The sequence below is a fragment of the Miniopterus natalensis genome, chromosome 4 (genome assembly GCF_054644295.1).
Source record: "Miniopterus natalensis isolate mMinNat1 chromosome 4, mMinNat1.hap1, whole genome shotgun sequence".
Taxonomy (NCBI): Eukaryota; Metazoa; Chordata; class Mammalia; order Chiroptera; family Miniopteridae; genus Miniopterus; species Miniopterus natalensis.
This window is the reverse complement of record NC_142084.1, coordinates 60,470,097-60,492,714: the sequence shown is the minus strand read 5'-3', so window position 1 is coordinate 60,492,714 and position 22,618 is coordinate 60,470,097. Positions and strand designations below refer to the sequence as shown.

Below are 22,618 nucleotides of genomic sequence, written 5' to 3'. Positions count from 1 at the left end.
TTTATAACGGGATGGAAAAGGGTCACTTTCAAAAAAATTCATTTTAGTTGGCTGTCGGAACACAACTCTCCTCCTAACGGAAAGAAATCCTTCAATTAGATCAACTTTATCATCACACTCTTTTTATTCTCAACTCTATGATACCCCCATACCATTTTAACCACTGCAATTTCTTCACTTCTTCCTCTTTGTTATTTTCTACCAAAATAAAGGTCTATGGGAGGTAGAAAAACCCAGCAAAAGAAGAGGACACTCCGGAGCATACAGGCAGTTTTATTGAGTTAGTGGCATGAGGGGGAGTCCTTCCCGTGAGCAGCAAGAGCAGGCATTAGAGGGCCGGACCTGGGATCCGGAGGGAGGAGGGCTGGGTGGGTCAGGAGGGCCTGAGGCCAGGGCCTGGTGACTTGGTGATATGCAGAGCTCTCCTCTAAGGGGTCTGTGGCTCGTCTCAAGGGCAACTGGATTCAGACTCAGACACCCCCGTACTTGGAAAAGCAACATTCACATTTCACTTCTCCCTGAAAAAAAAAAGTCGGGGTGGGAGGTGGGGAGGGAGAGAAGGTGAGGGCTCCACCAACACTCAAATTCTTATCAACCAAGAAAGAACATCCTCCAAAGGAAAACTGAAAGTCCCAGTGGCTTCCTGGCTTTGTGTCTGGGCTCTGGCAGTCGTTCACAGGCTGGGTACTCGCCCCCCCCGCCCCCTGCTCCCTTTTTTTTTTTTTTTTTGGTTTCCAGGGACCTGTTGAGCCTGGAAGGACCACAGCGAAGGTCTACACACTCACTGGGACTTTTGGCGATATTCCTGCAGAGCTTTCTCTGCCACGGTCTCCATAAATTTAGGATTGTTCATGGAGACTTCTTCTGGGACAGTCACAGTGATGGGATCAGAATCAAAGAGCTTCAGAACCACCTTAGTGAAGCCCGAGGGAACGCTGGAGTCAGAGGTGCGGGAAGCCACCTGGGAGGAGGAAAGGTAAGAGAAGGGTTGAAACACTGGCAAAACCTCACTCATCTTGCAACAAAAGTCAGGCTTAAATCTGGGACCGCTGACCCCTTTGCTTTTTACTAATCTCAACATGTGTACAGCTCACTGAAAAGAAATGCCCCAATTCAGAGACATTTGGTAGGTGTACATGTCACTGCAAATGAGCAGCCCAGGGGGAGCCCACAGAGTGAAAAACGATTTCCAAGGCCCCATGTTTTCTTTGGGTAGCCACTGGCCTGGCTGTGGTAGAAAAGGAATCGGGGAAAGAAAATAGAAAGGTTCCCAGCGCTAGAGGGAAGCTTTTTATCACTGGTAGAGAAAAATGCACCCATCCATGAGCTTCCATCCCACAGAGCATCTGGCAGGAAGGGCTGCTTCATGGGACGTGCACAGGGTCCCCAGTCAGGCAGACAGATGAGTCACCTATCAGTTACGTGACCTTGAGCACGCCATCGAACCTCTCTCACTTCCCTCGTCCCTAAAAGGGGGTCATGACATTGCACCGCCTGGTAGTGAGGCTTCCATGCAACGCTGAATGGAGAGGTCTCATGCTTCCTGCTGTAAGACAAATGCTGAATAGAAAGCCCAAGTCCCATCGCCACCCGTTTCACCCCCAGGGAGCACAGGGCGGGCCCCGGCTTGAGGACGAGACTCACCGTGGTGACCTGGAGAGAGTACTGGTCCTCCCGCTGAGGGAGGCTGGCCAGCTGGGACATCCAGCTGAACTGTTCGTTGAGCTGCTTCAGCAGAGAGGAGGTGTTGAGCATCTTGCGCTGGTAGGACCGGAGCAGCTCGTCGTACTGCTCGGTGAGCCTCTCGGCCAGCTCCAGGGACCTGCTCAGCTCCTCGCGCAGCTGGCTCTGGGAGGGGCTGCCGGCCGAACAGTCTGCGCGGACACGGGCAAGCGGGAAGGGGAGGAACACATGGGAACCGGTTCCGGCAACCGGGCCGAGGCAGAGGCGGGGCTGGGGCCCTGCTGGTCATCGGGCCCTGACAAAGTAAAGAGCTCGACCCAGAATGTAACTCAACGGGTGGCCTCCTTCATCGAGAAAGTCTCGTTCTGGAAAAAGGTTTCAGCTGGACTAAACGGTGTGCTCAGTGACATCACTGGAGACTGGTGGCGAGTGGCGTGGACCACACTTGGTGAAGCGTGGACTTCAGTGCTCCGTGTGCTCAGACCTGGGGCCACTCTGGGGCCCTAGTCCCCCCATGAGTCATTTCTGGAGAGGGGGAATGTCACACATAGCTACAGGTTTGTGGCACCTACTACATGCCAGATACCACATAAGTGCTTTGGATATTCATTATCTGTAATAATCACGTAGAAATATTCTAAGAACTACCAATAATGATTTTTTTTTAACCAGTAATGAAATGGAGGCCCACAGAAGTAAATCACTTGCCTGAAGTCATAGGATAAAGAATTCGTGGAACCAGGATTGAACACAGAGCTTTAACTCCTAAACTTAGGCTCTTCCTATTTGGAGTCTGTAGGCCTGGAAAATTCTCCAAGTTTGTCTCTGGGCAGAGCTACAGAGTTGGAAATTCTGGCCCTAAGAGTTCATTCGGCAGAAGAGCTGGCCAGGACCCTCAGGTCACAAAGCACAGCACAAAGCACCCACCCACCATGGCTGGTTCAGCTTACCAGCGAGCAGGGAAGAGAGAGTTCATTCTTTTTGGCCTCTGAGTGCCCGCTGCAGGGTGTCAGACTGAACTACCCACTATTTCTAAAAACTACTGTTTTTTCTCTCCTTAAGTTTTTCAAAAATATTCCAAGGAGCCTGGCCGGGTGTGGCTCAGCAGTTGAGTGTCAACCTAGGATCCAGGAGATCAGGGTTCAATTCCCAGTCGGGGCACATGCCTGGGTTGTGGGCTCGATCCCCAGTCGGGGGTGGGCAGGAAGCAGCCGAGCAGTGACTCTCTCATCATTGATGTTTCTATCTCTCTCTCCCTCTCCTTTCCTCTCTCTGAAGTCAATAAAGATATATTGAAAAAAAAAAAAAAATTCCAAGGAGAGCACATCAAACCCAAATAGGTCAGGGGAAAAGAGATCTTTTCACACTAAAGAATGGTAATCATTTCTATTAAATGATTATATGTAATCATTTCCATCAAATGGTTGTATTAAATGTAACCATTTGTATTACATAAAAGAAATGTTAGGTGGGGCAAGACAGACAATTACTACCAAGAAGCCAGGCTGGAAGAGATAGATAATGAATAACCTTACCTCTTTTACCAGGAAATAATTTAAATATAAGAGAAGTCATTGAGAACAGAGACTAAGTCTAGAGGCGATGGGGGGAATGCTGCCCCCCAAGGGATATTTAGCAGGGTCTTGAAAACAGTTTTGGATATCACATCTGGGAGTCACGTAGCTACTGGCATTGAGTGGGTAGAGGCCAGGGATGCTGCTAAACATCCTACAGGGCACAGGATAGCTCCCAATGACAAAGACTGATCTGGTCCAAAAGGTCAATAGTGAGGAAGTTGAGAGATTCCAGTCTGCAGTTCCTGGGCAGTGCCAGCTTATACCGTTGCAAGAACCTTAAATAAGAGGCCATAAGTGTCCCTCAATGTGAAAAAAAAGGTGGCTGGCCCGGCCAGCGTGGCTCAGTGGTTGAGCGTCGACCTGTGAACCAGGAAGGTCATGGTTCGATTCCCGGTCAGGGGACACACCCAGGTTTCGGGCTCGATCCCCAGCAGGGGGCGTGCAGGAGGCAGCCGATCTATGACTCTCTCTTCCTCTCCATTCCTCTCTCTGAAATCAATAAAAACTTATTTAAGAAAGAAAGAAAGAGAGAGGGAGGGGAGGGGAGGGGAGGGGAGGGGAGGGGAGGGGAGGGGAGGGGAGGGGAGGGGAGGGGAGGGGAGGGGAGGGGAGGGGAGGGGAGGGGAGGGGAGGGGAGGGGAGGGGAGGGGGGAGGGGAGGGGAGGGGGGAGGGGAGGGGAGGGGGGAGGGGAGGGGGAGGGGAGGGGAGGGGACGGGAGGGGAAGGGAGGGGAGGAGAGGGGAGGGGAGGGGAGGGGAGGGGAGGGGAGGGGAGGGGAGGGGAGGGGAGGGGAGGGAAGGAGGGAAGGGAAGGCAAGGGAAGGGAAGGAGGTAGCTGTCTGGGTAAGCTGTGATCGGTGACCATGAGGCTCAGTGCCAGGGGTGCCAATCTGAGCCTAGGCCGCTGCATGCCTTTTCTTTTGGCCTTAGCATGACTGACTTTCTTGTGGTGAGGGGCTATGTAATTTATGCTGTTCTAACGATAATATTTTATGCCAACAGCCCAAGAGGCTTGGCTGGGTGCTCCTCTACACTTTTACATCCATCAGCCTCCTATAACACTTGTATTTATTTTGCAGCAGCTTCTAAAATGATAGGAATGAGCCTAGAGTATTGAACCAGGCTCTGAAGGCCTGCCCTGGCAAAACAGAGCAAGGCCACAACATTGACCCTTTATTTACAAGGGAAACAATGAACTCTTGCTGAGCATAGACTGTTGTGGGCCAGGATGTGTCATAGGTGCTTTTAGAGCTGTTATCTTAAAGTAGGAAGAAACTAGCCAATGTCCAGATCTGATAAAGCCGAGGGGAACAGCTGAGGGAACTATTTCTTTTGCCTCAGAGACCAACCCACCAAAGGCAATGTTACTGGGAGGCTAAGGGACCACCATCAGTGACCCATGTGTGCTGGCGCAGAACCCAATGTGCTGGTTAATAAGAGCACATCCCAAACACCTAGCTCCCCACACCTTGTAATCTTGGGGAGTTACTTAACCTTTCTTTGACCGAGTTTCTACCTCTGTAAGATATGTTCATTATACCAACTCAGGGTCATTCTGAGTAAATAAATGTTTGCAAAGTGTTTAGAACCGTGCCTGGCACATGCTAAGTGTTTGCTAAACAGAAAACAAATTATTTAAAATGTCATCATTTGCAGGAAAAAATAGGATATCTACTGTGCTTGGCCCTTGGGAAAATCAAAGATGATGGCTTTTCAAAAAAGCATAGCAGCCCCTCCCTTGATTTCCTGTTGACCATGTGCTGGAAGCCTTGGTATGCTATTTCCCGACTTAAGGGACAACTTTGTATCCCAACCCTTGTGTACAGATAAGGGGCCTAGGCAGAAGGAGGCAAAGGAACTCCCCTGGTGCCACAGCCAGAAGCAGCAGAGCTGAAACTGGAACTCCCATTGTCTGACCAATAAAGGCAGCCCCACTGAGGTTCCAGGGATGCAAGGCTCCCAGACTCACCCACTGCCAAAATCTCCTTGCACTTGGCACACTGGTCCTTCATCCTCAGGCATCCCGTAGAGTTGTGACGGATCTCCTTGCACACAGAGCGGTTACTGTCTTCTGGAGACACATGGGGGAAGAGGGAGTCATGCTGAGGGATCATACAGAGCAATACAGTGATGGGCCGCCCCGATCTCACTGACCCCTTCCATACTGCTGTTTGGCCCATTCAGATGGTTCTGTAAGCAGAGGAGGTTGAAACTGGCCTGCAGACACAGGCCTCTGATTGGGGCTCTCTGCAGGAGTAGGAGGTGGTTCCCGGGGTTTCCCCAGCTGGGTATGGCCTCCCCTCCCACCATCTCCCCAGATGAGCCCTCTCTTGCCTCCACACCTCCCTAACTATTTGCACCTCTCTTTGGCATCATTACTCATTTTGCTCTGCATTTTACCTAACTCATTTCTCTCCCCCTAGCCAGTCAGTAAGCCCCTTGAAGGCCTCTTACAACCAGTCAGCAAGCCCCTTACAGCTACCTTATAACAGAGGGCTCCCCCCATTATGGATATGCAGTAGATGCTGTTTCAATTCAACACCCTCCTCTATTTCCAAATCATTTGAAACCAAACCCCAGTGCCAATCAAATGACAGCATTTAGGAGATGGTGTTGGCCAACCAATGTCTATTGGTTCAATGAAGAAAATCACTTGTGAAAGTATTGGCTTTTCATGTCCATATTAGGCTTCACTCATTCAAAAAATATTCATTGCATGCCCATTCTCTACCAGGCCCTAAGTTTATAGCCATGAACAGCTTTCTTAAGATTATATAATTCGTCCACAGAAAGCCACTTGAGTTCCCAAGAGAAAGGGGTTTGGTTCTCTAGAGGGAGGAGTCAATGTGATGCCCACCAGTTGCTGGAAGGGGCATGGTAAACTCCAATCCTGCAAGGGCTAGATTTGACCAGGTCCCATTTTATCAGCTGCAAAACCTTGGATGGACTCCTTTTTCTTTCTGTCACTGTTTTCTCCTCCTTAAATGGGGTTAATATCACCCTCACAAGGGTGCTGGGGGGAAATCAAGATGACACATGCCAAGTTCCAGAATAGTTCTTAGCATCTAATGGGGTTCTTAACCAATTGTTAGTTTCTATCCCTTCTTAGGAGGAATAAGACATCTTTCTAACCTGCTGTTAATTCCTCCATTGGGAGTTCGAAGAAAGATCCATGGAATTGGCCATCCATGGCCTGTTGAGCCTGGTTTAGCATGTCTAAGAGGGGCTGGAACAAACTCTGGAAGTTCAGGGGTCCATACATGGGGAAAGGCATTAAGTTCCGGGCAAAGCGGGTCTTGGGATGGAAGTGGAAAGGTCTCCCTGAGGACAAGCCTAAGGATGAAAAGTGGTAGGGATCCAGGACTTCCCGGGTGAAGAATCTGTTGTGGAAAAGTTCATCCATAATACGGGACACCCTGCTGAATCTGTCCTCCATGGCGTCTAATACGTGGGCCTGCTGTCGGTCATTCTCCAGCAGGGAGTCGATGCGGTCACCGTTCATCCAGAAGTAGAAGGGAGAGCTCTGGTTCAGGAACTCCTCCAGCTGTGACAGGCAGAACGGGGAACAGTTAGGACAAGCTCACTAGAGTCCCAACCTCCTGCATCTCCCTCTTGTTGAGATAGGCCAGGCCCAGCTCCTCACGACACTTTGGTCTCCTCAGTCACACAGCATGTGACTGAAGGCCCCACTGAGACTGGCTCCCTGGTTTCTGAACTGTCAGGCCATTACCCTTCCATTCTATCCATCCCAACAGAGAAGAGTTTAGGAAGACCAGTGAGGCCGTGAGAGTCGCACAGTCCATCACTTGAGACTAATCTGCTGTCGTCTTTGACCACTAATGATCCCCACCCCTGCTCGGCCAAGGACCAATTGATATGTCTTCGATGAGTAGCAAAATTCATGAGTCCTAATTATCGAGGCCCACAGGGAGGAACACGATCAACAATGTACTAAAAATTCTTAATTTCTTCTGCCTAAGTGGACACAGGGCTCTGCCATACCATGTAGTTTATGTAATCCAGCTAATAACTGCTAGATTAGAGTCTTCTAAGAGACAGCAAATACCTGGCACAGAAGCTTTTTAGGACTCCATATTTCTGCACTCATAGCAGACATTACCTATTGATAATGGCACTCTGGGCCCAAATGCAGCCAGAACTAATCAAGTGCGTCTGTGAAATGAAGCTGTGGTATTTTAATTGTAATAAGAAATATACATTTGGTCTTTGACCCTTCCTAACAAAGAGCTCCTAAAACCCTTTGAATTTCCTATGATGAGAACAATAAGGGTGTCTTTTATGATGTTAATGAGGTGACTTTTGGAAAACACTTAAGGATGGAGACTGGTTGCTAGGGAAACCAACCTTGGTCAGAAGGTTTGAACTTTTAGTCCCACACTGATTTCTGGGGATGGGAAAGAAGCTGGAGGTTGAATCAACCTCCAATGGCCAATGATTTCATCAATCATGCTTACGTTAAAGAAACCTCTGTGAAAGCCCCAAAGGACAAGATTCAGAGAGTTTGTGGGGTTGTCGAACACATCGAGATTTGGAGAGAGTGGTGCACCTGGAGAGCGCATGGGAGCCAACTGCCCCTTTCCCATACTTTGCCCCGTGCATCTCTTCCATTTGGCTGTTCCTTTTATAATAAACCTGTAATCTAAGAAATACAAGGTTTCTCTGAGTTCCTGCTCTAGCAAATTAATTAAAGAGGGGTTGTTGGAACCTCCAATCTATAGTGCAACAGTCAACAGCACAGGTGACAACCTGCACTTGTGATTAGTATCTGAAGGAGGTGGGGGGCAGTCTTGTGGAACTGAGCCCTTAACCTGTGGGATCTGATGCTATCTCCAGGTAGTGTCAGAATTGAGTTGAACTGCAGGACACCCAGTTGGTGTCCAGAACTCCCACACGCTGGAATTGGGTGCAGAATAACAGAAGCATGTTTCATCGGGGTCTCTTCATTCCCCACTCAGAGCCTAGGCCGCACTCAACAGTGCTTCCCCTTTTCACCTGGTGGCCATCCGGCGCTGAGCTGCTTCTGCAGATGCGAGCGTAGAACTTCATGCAGGTCTGTTTCAGGCAGGGCTTACACTCCTCCCAGAGGGCCATCATGGTGTCATTGCACACCTCCTGGGATGCCTTCAGCTTCATTTCAGTATCCTTGGTATCAGTTAGGGCATCCTACAGCAGGCCACGAAGCCAGGTTAGCGGCACAGAAATCACAGGCGTCACCCTTCCCCAGCATGCACGTTGGTGCTGGGCTCTCCGCCACCCAGGCAGACCTTCCCACATCTGGCCACACGGTGTGCTAATTTCCACCCTCTGCTCATTGGTTCCCTCTTTTGCTTACCTGGAATTCCCTGCCCAGCTAGCTTTAAAGATCCTTTCATCTTCAAGACCCAACTGTTCCTTAGTCCTCTCGGGCCACTAGAACCCATGTGGACATCTTCTCTGATACCACGCTTAGAGTCCCTCCCGCAGGATTTCTCTCTCCCCTATACCTCACTTCCTATGCTCAACTTCTGGTGTTTAAATGTCCCCATCCAAAGCCCCTGGAGGGTCCCTGAACCTTAGTTTCTATTGGAACCATGGTCCCTGGCATGCAATGGGAATAGTAAGCTTTGTAAATCAAAGTCACCACAACTACCCAGACTCTAACGTGCCCGTGTCATCTGATCCCATAATTCTATAAGATTCTATGCCAAGGAAATCCTGCAATAAAGGGCAAATTCTTATGCCTAAAGATATTTGTTCCCATATGCATTTATGGCAAAAGAGAAAAAAGAAAGAAAGAAAAAGAAAAACTAGAATTAATTCAGATGTAAAACTAAGGGACAAGTTAAGTAAATTGTGGTACATACCCAGGGGAGATAAATACAGCATTACAAGGGACGTTTATAATAAGTTTTAATATTATAGTAAGCATTTTTTCATGTTAAAAATTCATGATTTTTCAAAAAAGTAGTAAGAAATAGATCAAATGTTAGCAATGAGTTGTCTTTAAATATAAGGATTGTGAAAAATCTTTTCCTCCTCTACTTTTCTATATAAAAATCTTGATGAATGAGCGTATTAGTCTTCAAAGAAGAATGAAGACACTATGAAGCTCTGACCAGGAGCAGTTCAAGCTATGCCATCTTCACCCTGCTCTCTGTTCCCTGCTCTGCGCTAGGGAAAGCCACCACCCTTCCTACTGCGCCAACCACAAGCATTGGCCATGCTGGGCACCCCCTTTCTTTCAGGTTCACCTATTCATCAACTAAGAAGTGGAGCCTTTTTCCAAACTTTTATAATAAAGATGAGCTTTATTATAAAATCCAGATTGTAAATGTCAAACTCCAACATTAACCATAAAAATTAAACAACAAGACTTGCCCCTCCCACATGAGCTCCTTGAGCTCATGAGCTCCCTCCCACATGAGCTCCCACATGGTGAGAATTAATACTGATGCTGAGAAAGGGCATAAAGTTTCAAAGAAAGTTAGAGCTGCATCCAGGCCAACATTTCCTTAAGTGGCTCCCATGGAATTGTGCTAAAAGCTATCAGGAAAAATAAAAATGGATTCCCTGTTCAATTTAACAACAACAACAAAAACCTACTGGGTTAAATGAAGTTACATAGATCTCTTCTTTTTTTTTTTCTTTTTAAAAATTGCTGACACTATTACAGATAGCCCCCATCCCTCCTTCCCAGCTTTTCCCTACATAGGATTCTTAACTGCAGAACTTTTCAGAGCCTTCAAAATACTTTCATTATGCATCATGGATCATGAAGGTGACAGGTGGTCCCATCTTAGCATCTCCTTCATTAGGGATAGGGTGGCAATAAGAGTAGATTTTTAAGATACCCTTAAGAAGACTATTGATTTAAAAAATAAGTCGTTCATTGAATTATATATCCTGTTTTAGTTTTCTTGAATCATTAAGCACACCTAGAGCCACTATGTTCACTACTGGAGTTAGGTGTCTCTTTACAAAGTAGTCCAGAACTCTAGAGAGACACAGGGCAGTACAGCGTGTGCCCGCCTTAACCCCAAGTTATCATCCCTACTAGGTAAGCTTTACGAAGGTAGGGCACCATCCCCCTCCTACCCTGTGACAGACCCTATCCAAAGCCTACCTTGAGGCTTGCCCATAGTCAGGGTTTGGAAAAATCTATTGAAGTGAATCTGGGTATCAGGCCCTGAGCCAGGCTTATAACAAAAGCAGATCCAAGATCTCACCCTCTGAAACTTTCAAAAGCAAATAAACCTTCCCTATTTCTTAACCACAGTCCCAGTGTTAGGTGGCCCAGCCCTGGCTAGACAGAGGGTCAACCTGGCAACCCAGCAGTCCACCCCATGAGGAGCCAGGACCTATGCCCACCTCCCCTCCAGCAGGGCAAGTCGGAGCCGGCTATGGCCACCTGGCTCTTCCTTACCTCTTTCTTCTTCTTGGCTTCCTCTAAGTTGACGAGCAGTGATTTGCGCTCATCATTTGTATGGTCTATTAGAGACTTTATATGTTTCACCTCCTTGAAGGCATTTTTAATTTCCTTATTAACGTACTTACTCCCCTCAGTGGACATTTCTGCAAGAGAAGGGCAGGGAAGCAGACTGAGGAGAGAGGAAGAGATGGCACTGGGGATATAACCCTGCAACCGGCTGGAATGGTCAGAAAGGCAGTGGGTCCAGGGGCTGTCCAGGCTGGGAAAGCCCTGGCAGGCAGCCTTCTGGCCCCAGCTTTGCCCCGCCACGGGGTCCCATCACAGGGCTCATTGTGGACCCAGAGTCTCAGGATCAACTGCACCAGCTGTTCAGAAACACAAACCACTGGAGCAGGCCCACCCCAGAGGAGGGACAGAAGCACTACAGCCCTATGGGCTGATGCCCAAGAAAATTTTCAAGGAAAAAACATCCTGGAAGAGTAACAACTTAAGCATCAAAATAGGAAATATTCTTCTTTTGGATACATGTCTTTCTGGAATTCAGTTTAGCCAAACATCTGAACTTCTTTTCTCCAACTCACAGTGACAGAGACACAAAGATGAATTAATAGCACTGTTCCGCAAGGAGACTGTGACCAGGATATAACATCGCATGACAAATGCAATGAGACGATGTCACTGAAGTACCAGCTCTGGGCCAAGCGCTGAGCTGGACACTTCACGTGCATTTCCTTTAACATCCTGCATCATCATTGGCCCCATTGCATAGATGGAGAAAAGAGGTGCCGTGAGATCAAGACACCTGCCCAGGGTTACACAGCAGGGGAGCGGTAGGGCCAGACTCATGCCCGGGTCTGATCTCAAAGTTAGGGTTTTTACTATCCAGAGGGCCGGTCAGCTAGTAGGGTGAGAGTGGGCTAGAGGGAGGATGGGTTTTAGGAAAGGCCTGGCAGAAGAGGGGACCGCCAGCTGGGCTCTGAAGGATAAGCCTCATTTTGAATGATAATTCTCCTGCCCTATGAACAGAGAATCTGGAGCATGATTTTCTGGGTGGCAAAGTGGAGATACACGTATTAAATGCTATGGAAACTCAAAAGGGGGAGTCCCACAAAGGCTCAAGTGGTGTGGGTTTTATGGACCTTCGTGGAGGAGGTGTGGGCATCGGACTGCACAGGCTACTGGAAAGGGAACTTGTGAACGAGGCCCAGCAGCCAGAAGAGGCTTTTGACAGACTTGAAAATGCCCAGAAGCCAATCTGATCACAAAGAGCCCAGGCCAGGTGGCCGGGGAGAAGAGGCTCAGAGAGGGGCACGGCAGAGCAAATCCGACTTCACGCACAGCATAAGATGGCCTTTAACCCCTGGGGCCCTGACGGAGGAAGTGTGCAAAGAGGGGCACTCTGGTCTACTTACCCCGGAGCTGTCTCTCTGAGACCTCCGGGTCGCCCAGCACCTGCCCATTGTCCCAGGTCATCAGCAGCCCCACCAACAGCAGTAGAGTCTTCATGTCGCCTCCTCCAGTTCTGGTCTCCTAGCCCGCAAGGTCTGTAGAGAGCAGGACACTGTCATGGTAACAGCTAGACAGCCTGCTGGTTTCCGGCCCAGCCTGCCGCCTGCAGCCGCTTCCCAGGAGCCCTGCAGGGGCCTGGCCGTTAGCTGGCCCCTCTCAGCTGGCATCGCTGCTTTTTTACCCCCAGGGAAGTTGGGAGAAAATATCAGACTTGACAATGAACACTTTCAAAAGAAAGTGGAGGCAGTAGGTACAGGGAGGAACCAGAGGACAGCAGCTTAATACAAAAGAAACAAGAGTTCTAGAGTCAGAGCCTTGGGCTCAGGTCCAAACCTTCCTCCTCCTCCTGCTTAACAGCTAAATATGCCTGAGCAAGGCACACCCACTTTCTGCACCCAGAAAGGGGTCTATCTGGTGATATCTGCTCATATTAAACAAGCCCTGAAAATATCTGTCTCGGATCACTCATCAGGCCCTCTCCTGTCCCTCCACCAGGAGGGGACTGCATCCCAGAGCTCCCTCCCCCACGGGCATCACTAATCCTGCCCACCGCAGGCCTCACCCCAATCACAGCTCTTCTCCTCACTGAGCCTCAGCAACACCTAAAACTGATTTCAAGAGTCAGAGGCACCGACGGCCAACCCTTTGGGTTGGCCCAGGAAAATAAGTCCATTTGTCACCCCTAGTGTGAGACTTGCACCAGGCTGTATGGATTGGGGGTATGAATAAAGAGTAGAGCCAAGAAAGAAAGACAAATGTTCTCAGGAAGTAGACAGGGAAAGGCAGAGTCAAAGGGTTAACGTTGGGATGAAGGGGCACTTGGGCCCTGATGCCTCCCCAGAAGCAGTCCCTCTGGGAAGACATGTGCCTCTGCTCTGCCAGGGCCCTTTCACATGGCCTATTCCCTCTAATCCATAGCAGGGTGCCCTGCCAAGGTGTTCCTGCCACCACTCTGGGCTGGCTGCCCTGAGCCTGAGGACAGCCCAGTCTTACACAATAGACCCTCTTCCAGAAGCTGAAGTTGTTGCATAAAACAGAAACCCCTCCCCCCTGTAATCTGCCCCTGACCAGCTGCTTATCTGAATTCACCCATTTCCCATGACAGAATGGGGAGGTGGGAAGCCCCTTTCCTGAAGTTGTGCACATCCAAAAACTGCTCTCAGCTCAGCAGGCCCATCTGGATGCTTGGTAGAACATTACTAAGGCAAGCCTCTTCATGAAAGTAATTAGTAGGGCAGCCAAGTTGTGGTTCCCAAATCAGCTGCACAAAGCACACTAGCGGCACGGAAGAAAGAATGGATCATCGCCTCCCCCAAAGACAGAGTGGGCAGCTGGGCCAGGGCGCTATTTGAGGCTCGCCAGAAGATCCAGGTCTAACAAGCTCTGCCCTAGCTGCTCACTGAGGCCTGAAATGCCTCAGGCAGGGACAGAGCCTTTGTCACACCAGAAAGAGAAAATATACCAAAGCCAGCAAAATATACCATTCTGGGTGAGGTCCCTGGTAGCAATGACTTCTGAGAAATCCAGAATACAGGGCATTGGGCCCTAAAGAAAGGAGAGGGAAGACAGCCAAAGGCAAGAGCACTAGATGAGGAGTCCAGAAACCCAGCAGCCAGTGCAAGGTCTCCCATCAGGAGCCTGGGGTTCATGGGGAGCCATCTGCCTCAGAGCCAGGAAAGAGATCAGTATTCTGCTCAATCCCTCCGCTCCAGATGCCGAACCCAGAGACAGGATGGGGGTCCCCAAGGCCCACAGCAAGCTCGGGGCACCCCTAGGATGAGAACCCAGCTCTCCTCATCCTCTAGTCCAGTGTTCTTTCCTTGACACAAAGTCACTTAAGTCTCTGAACCTCAGTTTCTTTGTCTGTAAAATGGACCTGACACAGACCTCAGAGATGGACTGTGCTCTGTAAACACAGGGTCTCACAGGATCAGAGTGAACTCTGACTACTTCACAATTTGATGTAGGACCAAGTGTGAGCATTGGTAGTATCCCTCGGGGAAGTGGGAGCAGGTGGCAGGTTTGGAGAGGGGCAGAGGAACAGAAGTGGGCATACAGAGGCCACCTGTGGTTCCTCCCTGACTGTGTGGCTTTGCCTTAGTGAAATGAAATGACCCATTACTTTAAAGTGCCCTACGAATCATCAGGGTGGGGGGTCTTATTATAACGCAGATGCTGATTCAGAATCTGCTTTTTTAACAAGCATGCAGGTGATACTGATACCGCTGGCCCGAGGACAGCACTAGAACAGCGGCTGCATGGCCCTCCCTTTGCACTGACTTGCCTCCCCTCTGATCTTCTGGCCTGAGCACTTGTCTGGCCACTGCTCTGATTAGACAAGTTATGCCAAGGCCCTCCTTTCCCCACCATCAACTGGCAGCCTTTCCCCCCAGGGGGGCTTAATCCATGCAGAGGAAGCCTGGGGAGGACGTGGGGACCTAAGCAATGTAGTCACACAGCTTATAAACCGCAGGGTTTAAAGCCCAAGGCCCAAACTCCTGCCCGACTTCCTCCCCAAATGTAGAAAATTAAACCAAAAAAGAAAAATAAGGAAACAATTCACCTGTAATTCACACCATCCAGAGGCAAATATTACCACTCTGTTCCTATGCATTTGTATACAATCAGATTCTTTACATCCACTATATCAAATATTCTTTAAAGGCAAACTTCTGTGGCTATATAATAATATAGCCCATTTTCTGCTATGCTCTATTTTGCTATCCCACAAGGTTATACATTTAAATTGTGATTTTCCACCATTATAATGAACACTGTCACGAGCATTTTTTTATAGTGTTTGTACTTACTCTTAAATTCCTATTAATAAAAATCAGCTTTTTTTTTTTTTTTTTTTCTTTCATTAGGTCCAGAAATTCTGGAAGGTCAAGAGGCTCTGGTTCTAATCTCAGCCCCGACACCTACTTGCTGTTTCCCTCTGGGGCCGGCCCTAAACCTCTCCAGGATCACTATCTGGAAGGTGCGCGGCTGAGTCAGACGCCTGACGTCTGGTGGGGGTTGTGTGCCTTTCCTCCGAAGCTCCCCGGCGCATTAGGGAGCAGAGACAGTGGGGCTGAAGTGGTTGCAACATATACTTAAGTCAGAGCATCATACTTATAAACACACTACCCAGAGAACTAGAACATTCTGAAGCAGGCGAGATGGCTCATGCTGACACCCACCACGGGGGCGGGGACCTTGAGCAGGAGATGCTGCGGAAAGGCCCTGCTTGCAGGCGGGCCCTCCTCTCATTAGCCCTGGCTTCTGGCAGCAGAGGTCCGCTTCCCCAGCCTCAGTCTCCCCCGTCTTTGCAAAAAGAGGATCGCTCCACCTGTCTTATTTACCCACAGAACTGTGGCTGCAGCTGAGGGCCGAGTCCCAGCCTGTGCCCCGCACCCCGCAGTGGGGTCTCCCGCCCGGCTGCCCGGTGGCAGGGCCCGGGCCACCCATCTCCCCGACTCCCTCCGCTGCATTCCTAGCGCGGGTCTGACAGCTCGCGCCTGCCCGCGGGCCACCCCGCCCGCCGCCCCTCGGTCCGTGAGGCTCGGCGCAGGGGTGGGAAAGGTGGGGCGCTCTCACCGGTCAGGGGGCCCGTGCGCTCCTCCGGCGACGCGGCGTGGAGGCCGCCGTGCGGCGCCCGTATTTATAGCGCTCTGCCCGGCCCACACCCCCTTCGGGGCTGGCTGCAAACCTGCGTGACTCACGCCCAAAGAATGCCGGGGAATGCGCCGGAGTTTTCTGGAAGCCGGCGCGGGAGGGGTTGCGGGGATGAGCCGAGCCGGCGCAACTCCGGGCGTGGGGCGCGGGGAGGCGCAGCGGCACCGGGAAAGGCCCTGGGCTGCGCCGGGCGCCGCTCCCTGGGGACTCGGAGCCGGAGGACAGCGCCCCTCGAGGGGCGAGCCTGCGTTCCCGTGCGCAGCGGGGCGCCCCTCGCCTCAGCGTTTCGGGGTCCACTGGGCTCCTGGCCGGTCCCAGTCCAAATCAAACCTCACAGTTCTGCAGCCCCGCGGAATGTTCATCTTTCATATTAAACATACGTCACTCCTCCTGTTTCATTGAAGTAGAAAAGTAGAAAAAAAATGAGGGTGGGGTGGGGTGGGGAGGGGAGGGGAGGGGTGTTGTGTTGGAGAAGAAAGCAGGACGTATGAAATACCCACTTCCCGAACCATCCCAGAGGCCTGCTGGCCAAGAGGAGGCAGAAGTATGTTTATAAGGATGAACATAGCATTTATTGGGGAACCAGCAGGCCCTTAAGCAAGTATTGTCCCCATCTACCTGGGACCCAGCCACAGGGTGGGCTTCAGGGGTGTGCAACCTTGCAGCCCCATACTTGGTCTGGTGCACTATTGTTGCAGCCTTGAAATTCTTGATAGCTCTTGAACAAGGGGCCCCACATTTTCATTTTGCACCAAGCCTCAAAAATTATGCTACCAGCCCTGTTTCCAAAGGGGCTCACTTGTCTCTGATGGCCCCAAGTTCCTTCTGCAGCCAGGAGGAAGCCTTTTTCTGGACTCCCTTGGTCCAGGAGCTTGGATGTGACGGGTGACCGGGGGATGGGAGCCATCACAGCACCCCTGGCAAGGAGGGACCAACCCAGAAGCCCCTCAGGTATAGCTACTTCTTGGGGAAGAAGCAGAGCCACCCACTCTGGAGGGCCAGGATGTCTGAGTATGCAGAGAGGGGTCGAGGGGCTGGAGGATGGTTCTCTCACTGAAGGGTGGAAGATGGGTGGGCTGGGCAGGCGTAGGCAGCTTAGTTTGGGTGGCTGGCTTTGAAAACCACTGAGATCAAAGGGTTTTGAGGAGAGCTGTATGGTCAGGGGCTGTTTTCCTGTTTGTTACTTTTGAGGCACAGCTTGAGGTCCAGTCCCTGGTTGCCAAAGTCCAGGGGCAACTAGGACCTCCCTCCCTTCCCCCTCCCCCCAGCCTCTTCAGGAGGGAGCCTGGAGAAAGCTTCTAGGACTGTGACGAAGAAAGGAGCCTGAGCTGGGTGCATGGAATCCTGACTATAGCCTCAGCCCTGCACTGAGGTGCCGGGTGACCTTGGACCAATCACTTTGCCCTCTGGGTTCCTGTTTCTTCCTTCTGGACAATAAGGAATTTGTTGTGTATCCTCTCTGAGGTCCTCCCTTCAACCTAACCTGAGACAATGCCAAGTGTGAGAAGATCATTAGCCCAGAAGAAAAATCCAATGAAAATTTGGAGCAGTATTTCTCCCCGAGGCTTTATTTTCCTTTAAAAAAAAAAAGTCTATCAGTAACAGCTACATTTTCTATGGAAACTGCCTCTTCCTTACTGTATCAATGCCCAAGGTCAGAAGAATTGTTTTTGAGCACGCTTCTTGTAACTTTTCTGTTCTGTGGCTCCCCCAGCATCTGGCACAGAAGGCATAAATCTGTGATAATTATATTTTTAAAAGTCGAACTTTGGAGGACAGGCAAGAAGATCTGCCTTAGTCAGCTGAAGTAGGGGAAGGGAGGAGGGGAAGAAGGGAGTAGGAGAAAATAACATAATTCACAGCCAAGACTGTGGTCCCCTGGGAATGATGACTTGATTAGTCCAGCTACTAAGCAAACAAGTCTAAGAAGACTTAATTTTAAGGGAAAAGTGTGAATTTTGAAAGTACCATAAATGCATTGCTGGATTATGACTATTCTAAGTAAATCATAGAGGTCAACTGGTTCAGCCCTCACACAATACTTGAATCCTAAGCTCCCGGCCTTGTCGCTGCTTGCCCTTTGGCCTTCTGGACCTTGCCTCTCTTGAAGCCATGGGCTCAGCCCTGAGCCTGCCCATAGCAGAGAGGACTGACCACAGTGCAGAGCAGGACCACCTGTCCCTCACCCAAACACTCTAGATTAGCTCTTAGTTAGCTGCTGAGTCACTTGGCTGATTCATTAGAATCCATCATCTTTTTGGCAATGCTGCTTTTAAATCATTCTTCCCCCGTATGAACTTTGGCAGTCACGGTTGGGATTTTTAGCCTTGGTTTCTTTTCTTGGGGGGGAAGGGGGGGGCGCACCAGGAAGGGGGCAGGGGGAAAGTAAAGAGCCTCGTGTTTATCTGTCTAGTTATGCTTGGCCCACCACCTCCCCTATTCTAATATACTCCTTATGTGTCCCTGCCCCCACCATTGCTCAGCTTAACCATCACTAACATAACTGGAACAAGCTAGAAGTGGGCAAGAGGAGTACTCTGTGGCCTATAATTAAGAATCACTCTCTAGGCTCTAATTATTTAATGGGTGTATTCAGTCAATTACCAGACATTTAAAAAATCATGGATAATAAAATCATATACAATAAAAGCAGCCCACAGCTGATGCAGAGGAGTCCCAAGTACTTTGGGGGACCACCCTAAAGTCCACAAACATTCACTTTATGAGTTGTGTTTCCCTTATCTTCCCATTTGGATCCTTTTGGGAAAAGAGGTGAGGCTAGCCTCTTCTGAGTTGCTTATCATAATCTGTAAGGAGACAAATATTATTTAAACTATCTTCACTGTTAATCATATTCTAGACTGGCTATGCGATCTGTATTTTACTCCAGAGTTGGTCAGCTCTAATCTTTTGCTCCAATTCATAGATTAACGGACATTTTTAAAAATTGGCCCTCAGATCTGCCTGGGGTCAAATCTACATTTTCCATAACTACCTGGAATGCAACTAGTAATTATTTTAAATCAGTGATTCTCAATGGAACCATACAATGGAATGGCCTGAGAAGAGCTTTAAAAATGACCAATGCCCGAGTCTCACTTCCAGAGGTTATGGTTGGACTCCTCTGCAGTGCAGCCAGATAAGAGCATCAGGATTTTTTTTTTAACCCTCCAAGTAATTTTCATGCGCAGCCTGAGTTAAGGCCCACTGCTTTTCGGTTGACACATTGCTGGCTTACAGTTTGCCCATTCAGTCCTCAAAGCATCTCTGTGTCCCTGTTAAAAGTACGTGGCATTCTTCTCTTTTTACAGAAGAGAAAACTGGGGGTCAAGGGAGTCTTCCTTAGCAGGTTTTTGCTTACACTGAGCTGAAATCTGCCTCCTTATAACTCCTTTCCCCCCTCTTATTTCTAAGGTGCTATATGTGCAGTTGTTCTGTTCTTTACAGCACAGACCTTCAAACATCTGAAAACAAATAATTCCATCTCAACCTAAATGCATTTCTTATTACCGTTCTTCTGCCCTCTTCTCATAGAGCGAGGTGGACAGATACTTCACTCTGTTCATGCCTGCCCCTAGGGTTTTAATTTTGTCATTGTCCCTCTTGTGCACCTTGAGGAACAAACACGAGGCATCAGCTTGGGCTGCCAGGTGAGAGGGTGGCCAGACACTTACTGCCTGTGATTTGTCGTGAAGCTTCCTGAGCCCCCAAGGCACTGTCTGCTTAATTGTACATTGTTATAACACTCCGCTTCCCAAATTAGTTTACACTGACCCTGGGCAGGCTGTGGTGTGCTACAATACACAAAGAACAGAAGCAACCAGCTGTAGGTTCACTCAAAGATTTAGGGAGAAAAGTTAATATTTAATGAAGAATCCATCTTCTTTCTCTCTTTCATCTGCCTTTTTTCAAATCCTCTCTAAATATCATGCTTCTAAAGAAATGGGTGTCTGTACATACATTTATGTTTAAAATATGTGTATGTAATATATATATATATGCATAATATATTACATATAGAAACCTATAAAAGATTCTGCCCTTTTCTTTTTAAAAATAAACATAAAATCATATTGTACATATTGCTTTGCAATTTGTTCTTTTCTACTTAATAAAATATTATGGACATCCCTCCAAGTCAACACATAGATCTAACCCATTCCTTTTAGTAGTTACATATTCTATTCAGCCATTCCCCTACTTCAACTTCTGTGACTGTAAGCTGCGCCTCAATAACCAGCCCTCAGCATGCATCCTAATATGCTGGTGCCGTTATTGGTATAAGGTAGAGTCTCAAATTGAGATGGCTGGATATTGTTGTCCTTTTGAATTTTTGCCACTCTAATGCTTAAAATAACATTTTACCCCCATCTTAATCTCTTCATCTAATTATTGTGTTTGATTAATTTTTAAATAGTTTCCTCTTGTATTGATTTGATATGATTTCAAATCCACTTATTTGTGGCATACATAGGTGACGTTGTTTTGATCTATTTGTGACTTAAGTGAAGCAGTTTACTGAGAAGGCTGTGTCAGGATATTGTCCTGACATCCATTAGCACTCGGTAGCTCATCTGATTTCGGGCACTGCTGGGGGCTTATTGATAAGAACACGTGGAGAAGCAACTATAGCAAGGGGACATTAGATTTTAAATATCAAGAGTTTGTGAGGCCTCCCCAAGGGCATTCAGTCTGGGCAAGGTTATGCTTTGCTGACCTAAATGGCTCTCCAAAGCCCTTTGAGGCATTAACTGCTGCCTGGATAAGGGTGACTTTTACCAGCAGTGGTGAAAATCCTGCAGTGGACCCACAAAAAGAGATCAGCTTGCCAGTCAACACTGGAGCCCTCATTCCACAGCAGGTGCCCTAGCGACAAGGGACCTTCACTTTCTTGCTCCAGCTGAATGTCAGCTCTCGGTTGGTCGAGCCAACTGTCCCCAGTACCAGCTCCAATGAAGGCACGCCCACCTCAGCTAAACTCCAGCTTTATTTCTTCTTCTCCCCTTGCCTTGAACAATAGTGTAATTAATCTATCATTGCTTTGGAATATGTTGTTTCATTATTGGCTTATTAAGAGACATTTTCCTGCATGCTTTTGGCTTGTGAAATTATTGTAATTCCTGCAGTGAAGAGGTGTTACACTGTTGGCAAAGACCATCTCAGTCTCTGAGCCTAATTTTGCCCCCTTCCAAAACACCTCTTTTGTGATTTGCCTGTTTATGTTGTTTGCTTGTTTTATTGAGTTACTCATCCTTTTTTCTGTCAATTTATAGGAGCGCTTTACATAAATAAAGTAACCCTATGTGTGTTGCAAATGTCTTAACCAAGCTAGGATGTGTCTTTTACCTTTTGACCATGGAAGCTTCACAATTTTTTATGTAGTGAAATTTGTGTAGCTTTTCCTTTATAGTTTCTAGATCTCCTGTCTTGCTTAAGAATGTCTTCCTCTCACTAAAACATGAACAGTTTTTCTCCTAATTTTCCTCTAGCTTTCTACTGTGTTTATTTTCATATTTAGATACTTAATCCAAATGGGGTGTGTATGTGAGGTGAGCAGTGTGTGTGTGTGTGTGTGTGTGTGTGGTGAGCAGTGTGTGGAGTGTGTGTGGGGTGTGTGTGGGGGGGTGTGTGTATGTGGTGAGCAGTGTGTGTGTGTGTGTGTGTGTGTGTGTGTGTGTGTGGTGAGCAGTGTGTGGAGTGTGTGTGGGGTGTGTGTGGGGGGTGTGTGTATGTGGTGAGCAGTGTGTGTGTGTGTGTGTGTGTGTGTGTGGTGAACAGTATGGGGGGGGTGTGTGTGTGTGGTGAGAAGTATGTGTGTGTGTGGTGAGCAGTGGGGGGGGGGTGTGTGCACGCATGTATGAGTTTGTGAAGGAGGGAAGTAAAGGAAGGATCTAACTTCATTTCTTCCAGACATATAGCCAATTATAGCTCAACATGATTTAGCAAATAAACTACCCTATTCATGCTGAGCTGAAATGCCAGTTTGTCATCTATGAGTTTCCCAAACAAACTTGGATCTGTTTCAGGATTTTCTAGTTCATCCCTCTGATTTATATATTTATTCATGTGTAACATATTATTTTCATTACATAGCTTTAAAACAATATTTAATTTTGAGAAGGTAATCACCCTCACTTGTCCTTTACAAGTTTTCTTGGCTATTAGTAGACATTAATTCTTCCATATGAAATTTAAATTTTTTTCAGTTAAAAAAAAAAGATATTGTATGTTGTAGTAAATGCAAATATTAGTTTTGGAAGAATTCACATTTTTATGTGCTTTCTTCTTATTTAGAAACATGTCTAGAAATAATTTAAACTATTATTTTTATTTCTAAATAAAATTTCCTTTTATTGAAGATATGCATATAATTTAAAATTATCAAATAGTACCAAAGTTAAAATAAAGCATTACAACTTACTAAAAATAAATCAAATAGTACAAAAAGTCCCAACATAGCAGTCCTCTCCTGCATGACTCACTGTTCCTCCATCCTGCCACCTCCTCCACCCCCAACCCAGTAAAACAAATATTGTTTCGTTATGCTATGGCATACAATTTTTATATCTTTTTTTTTAAATAAAAAAGAAAACTTCAGATTTCTGCTACTTCCATCATTATGGCAGTGGAAAAATTAGAGAAATCCTGACCAAGCATATTATAGTAAAAGTTTTCAGATTGAAGTTCAAATGTCTCTCCTCTTTCATTCAGCTTGGTGCTCCCATTCTCTAAGATATGGCCTAGTAGGTGCTTAATAACTACTT

General features: G+C 47.9%; 1 protein-coding gene across 1 annotated transcript; it reads right to left on the bottom strand.

Annotated features, from left to right (window-relative positions):
- Positions 1–262: 262 nt before the first annotated feature.
- On the bottom strand, positions 263–15,858 carry CLU (clusterin). The gene is made up of 9 exons (XM_016214887.2): positions 15,777–15,858; positions 12,101–12,232; positions 10,683–10,831; positions 8,273–8,443; positions 6,392–6,803; positions 5,229–5,330; positions 1,645–1,874; positions 786–961; positions 263–518 (listed from the first exon to the last, which is right to left on the bottom strand). The coding sequence occupies exons 2-9, from the start codon at positions 12,192–12,194 to the stop codon at positions 509–511; spliced, it is 1,344 nt and encodes a 447-aa protein (XP_016070373.2). The 5' UTR covers positions 12,195–12,232; positions 15,777–15,858; the 3' UTR covers positions 263–508.
- Between the last annotated feature and the right edge of the window lie 6,760 nt (positions 15,859–22,618).

Coding starts and splice junctions, on each gene's coding strand:
- CLU (XM_016214887.2), bottom strand. CDS start 12,194: ATGAAGACTCTACTGCTGTTGGTGGGGCTGCTGATGACCTGGGACAAT. Junction 6,804..8,272: donor CAGCGCCGGATGGCCACCAG/GTGAAAAGGGGA, acceptor TGCCTGTCACAG/CTGGAGGAGTTCCTGAACCA. Junction 962..1,644: donor ACTCTCTCCAGGTCACCACG/GTGAGTCTCGTC, acceptor TCCTCCTCCCAG/GTGGCTTCCCGCACCTCTGA.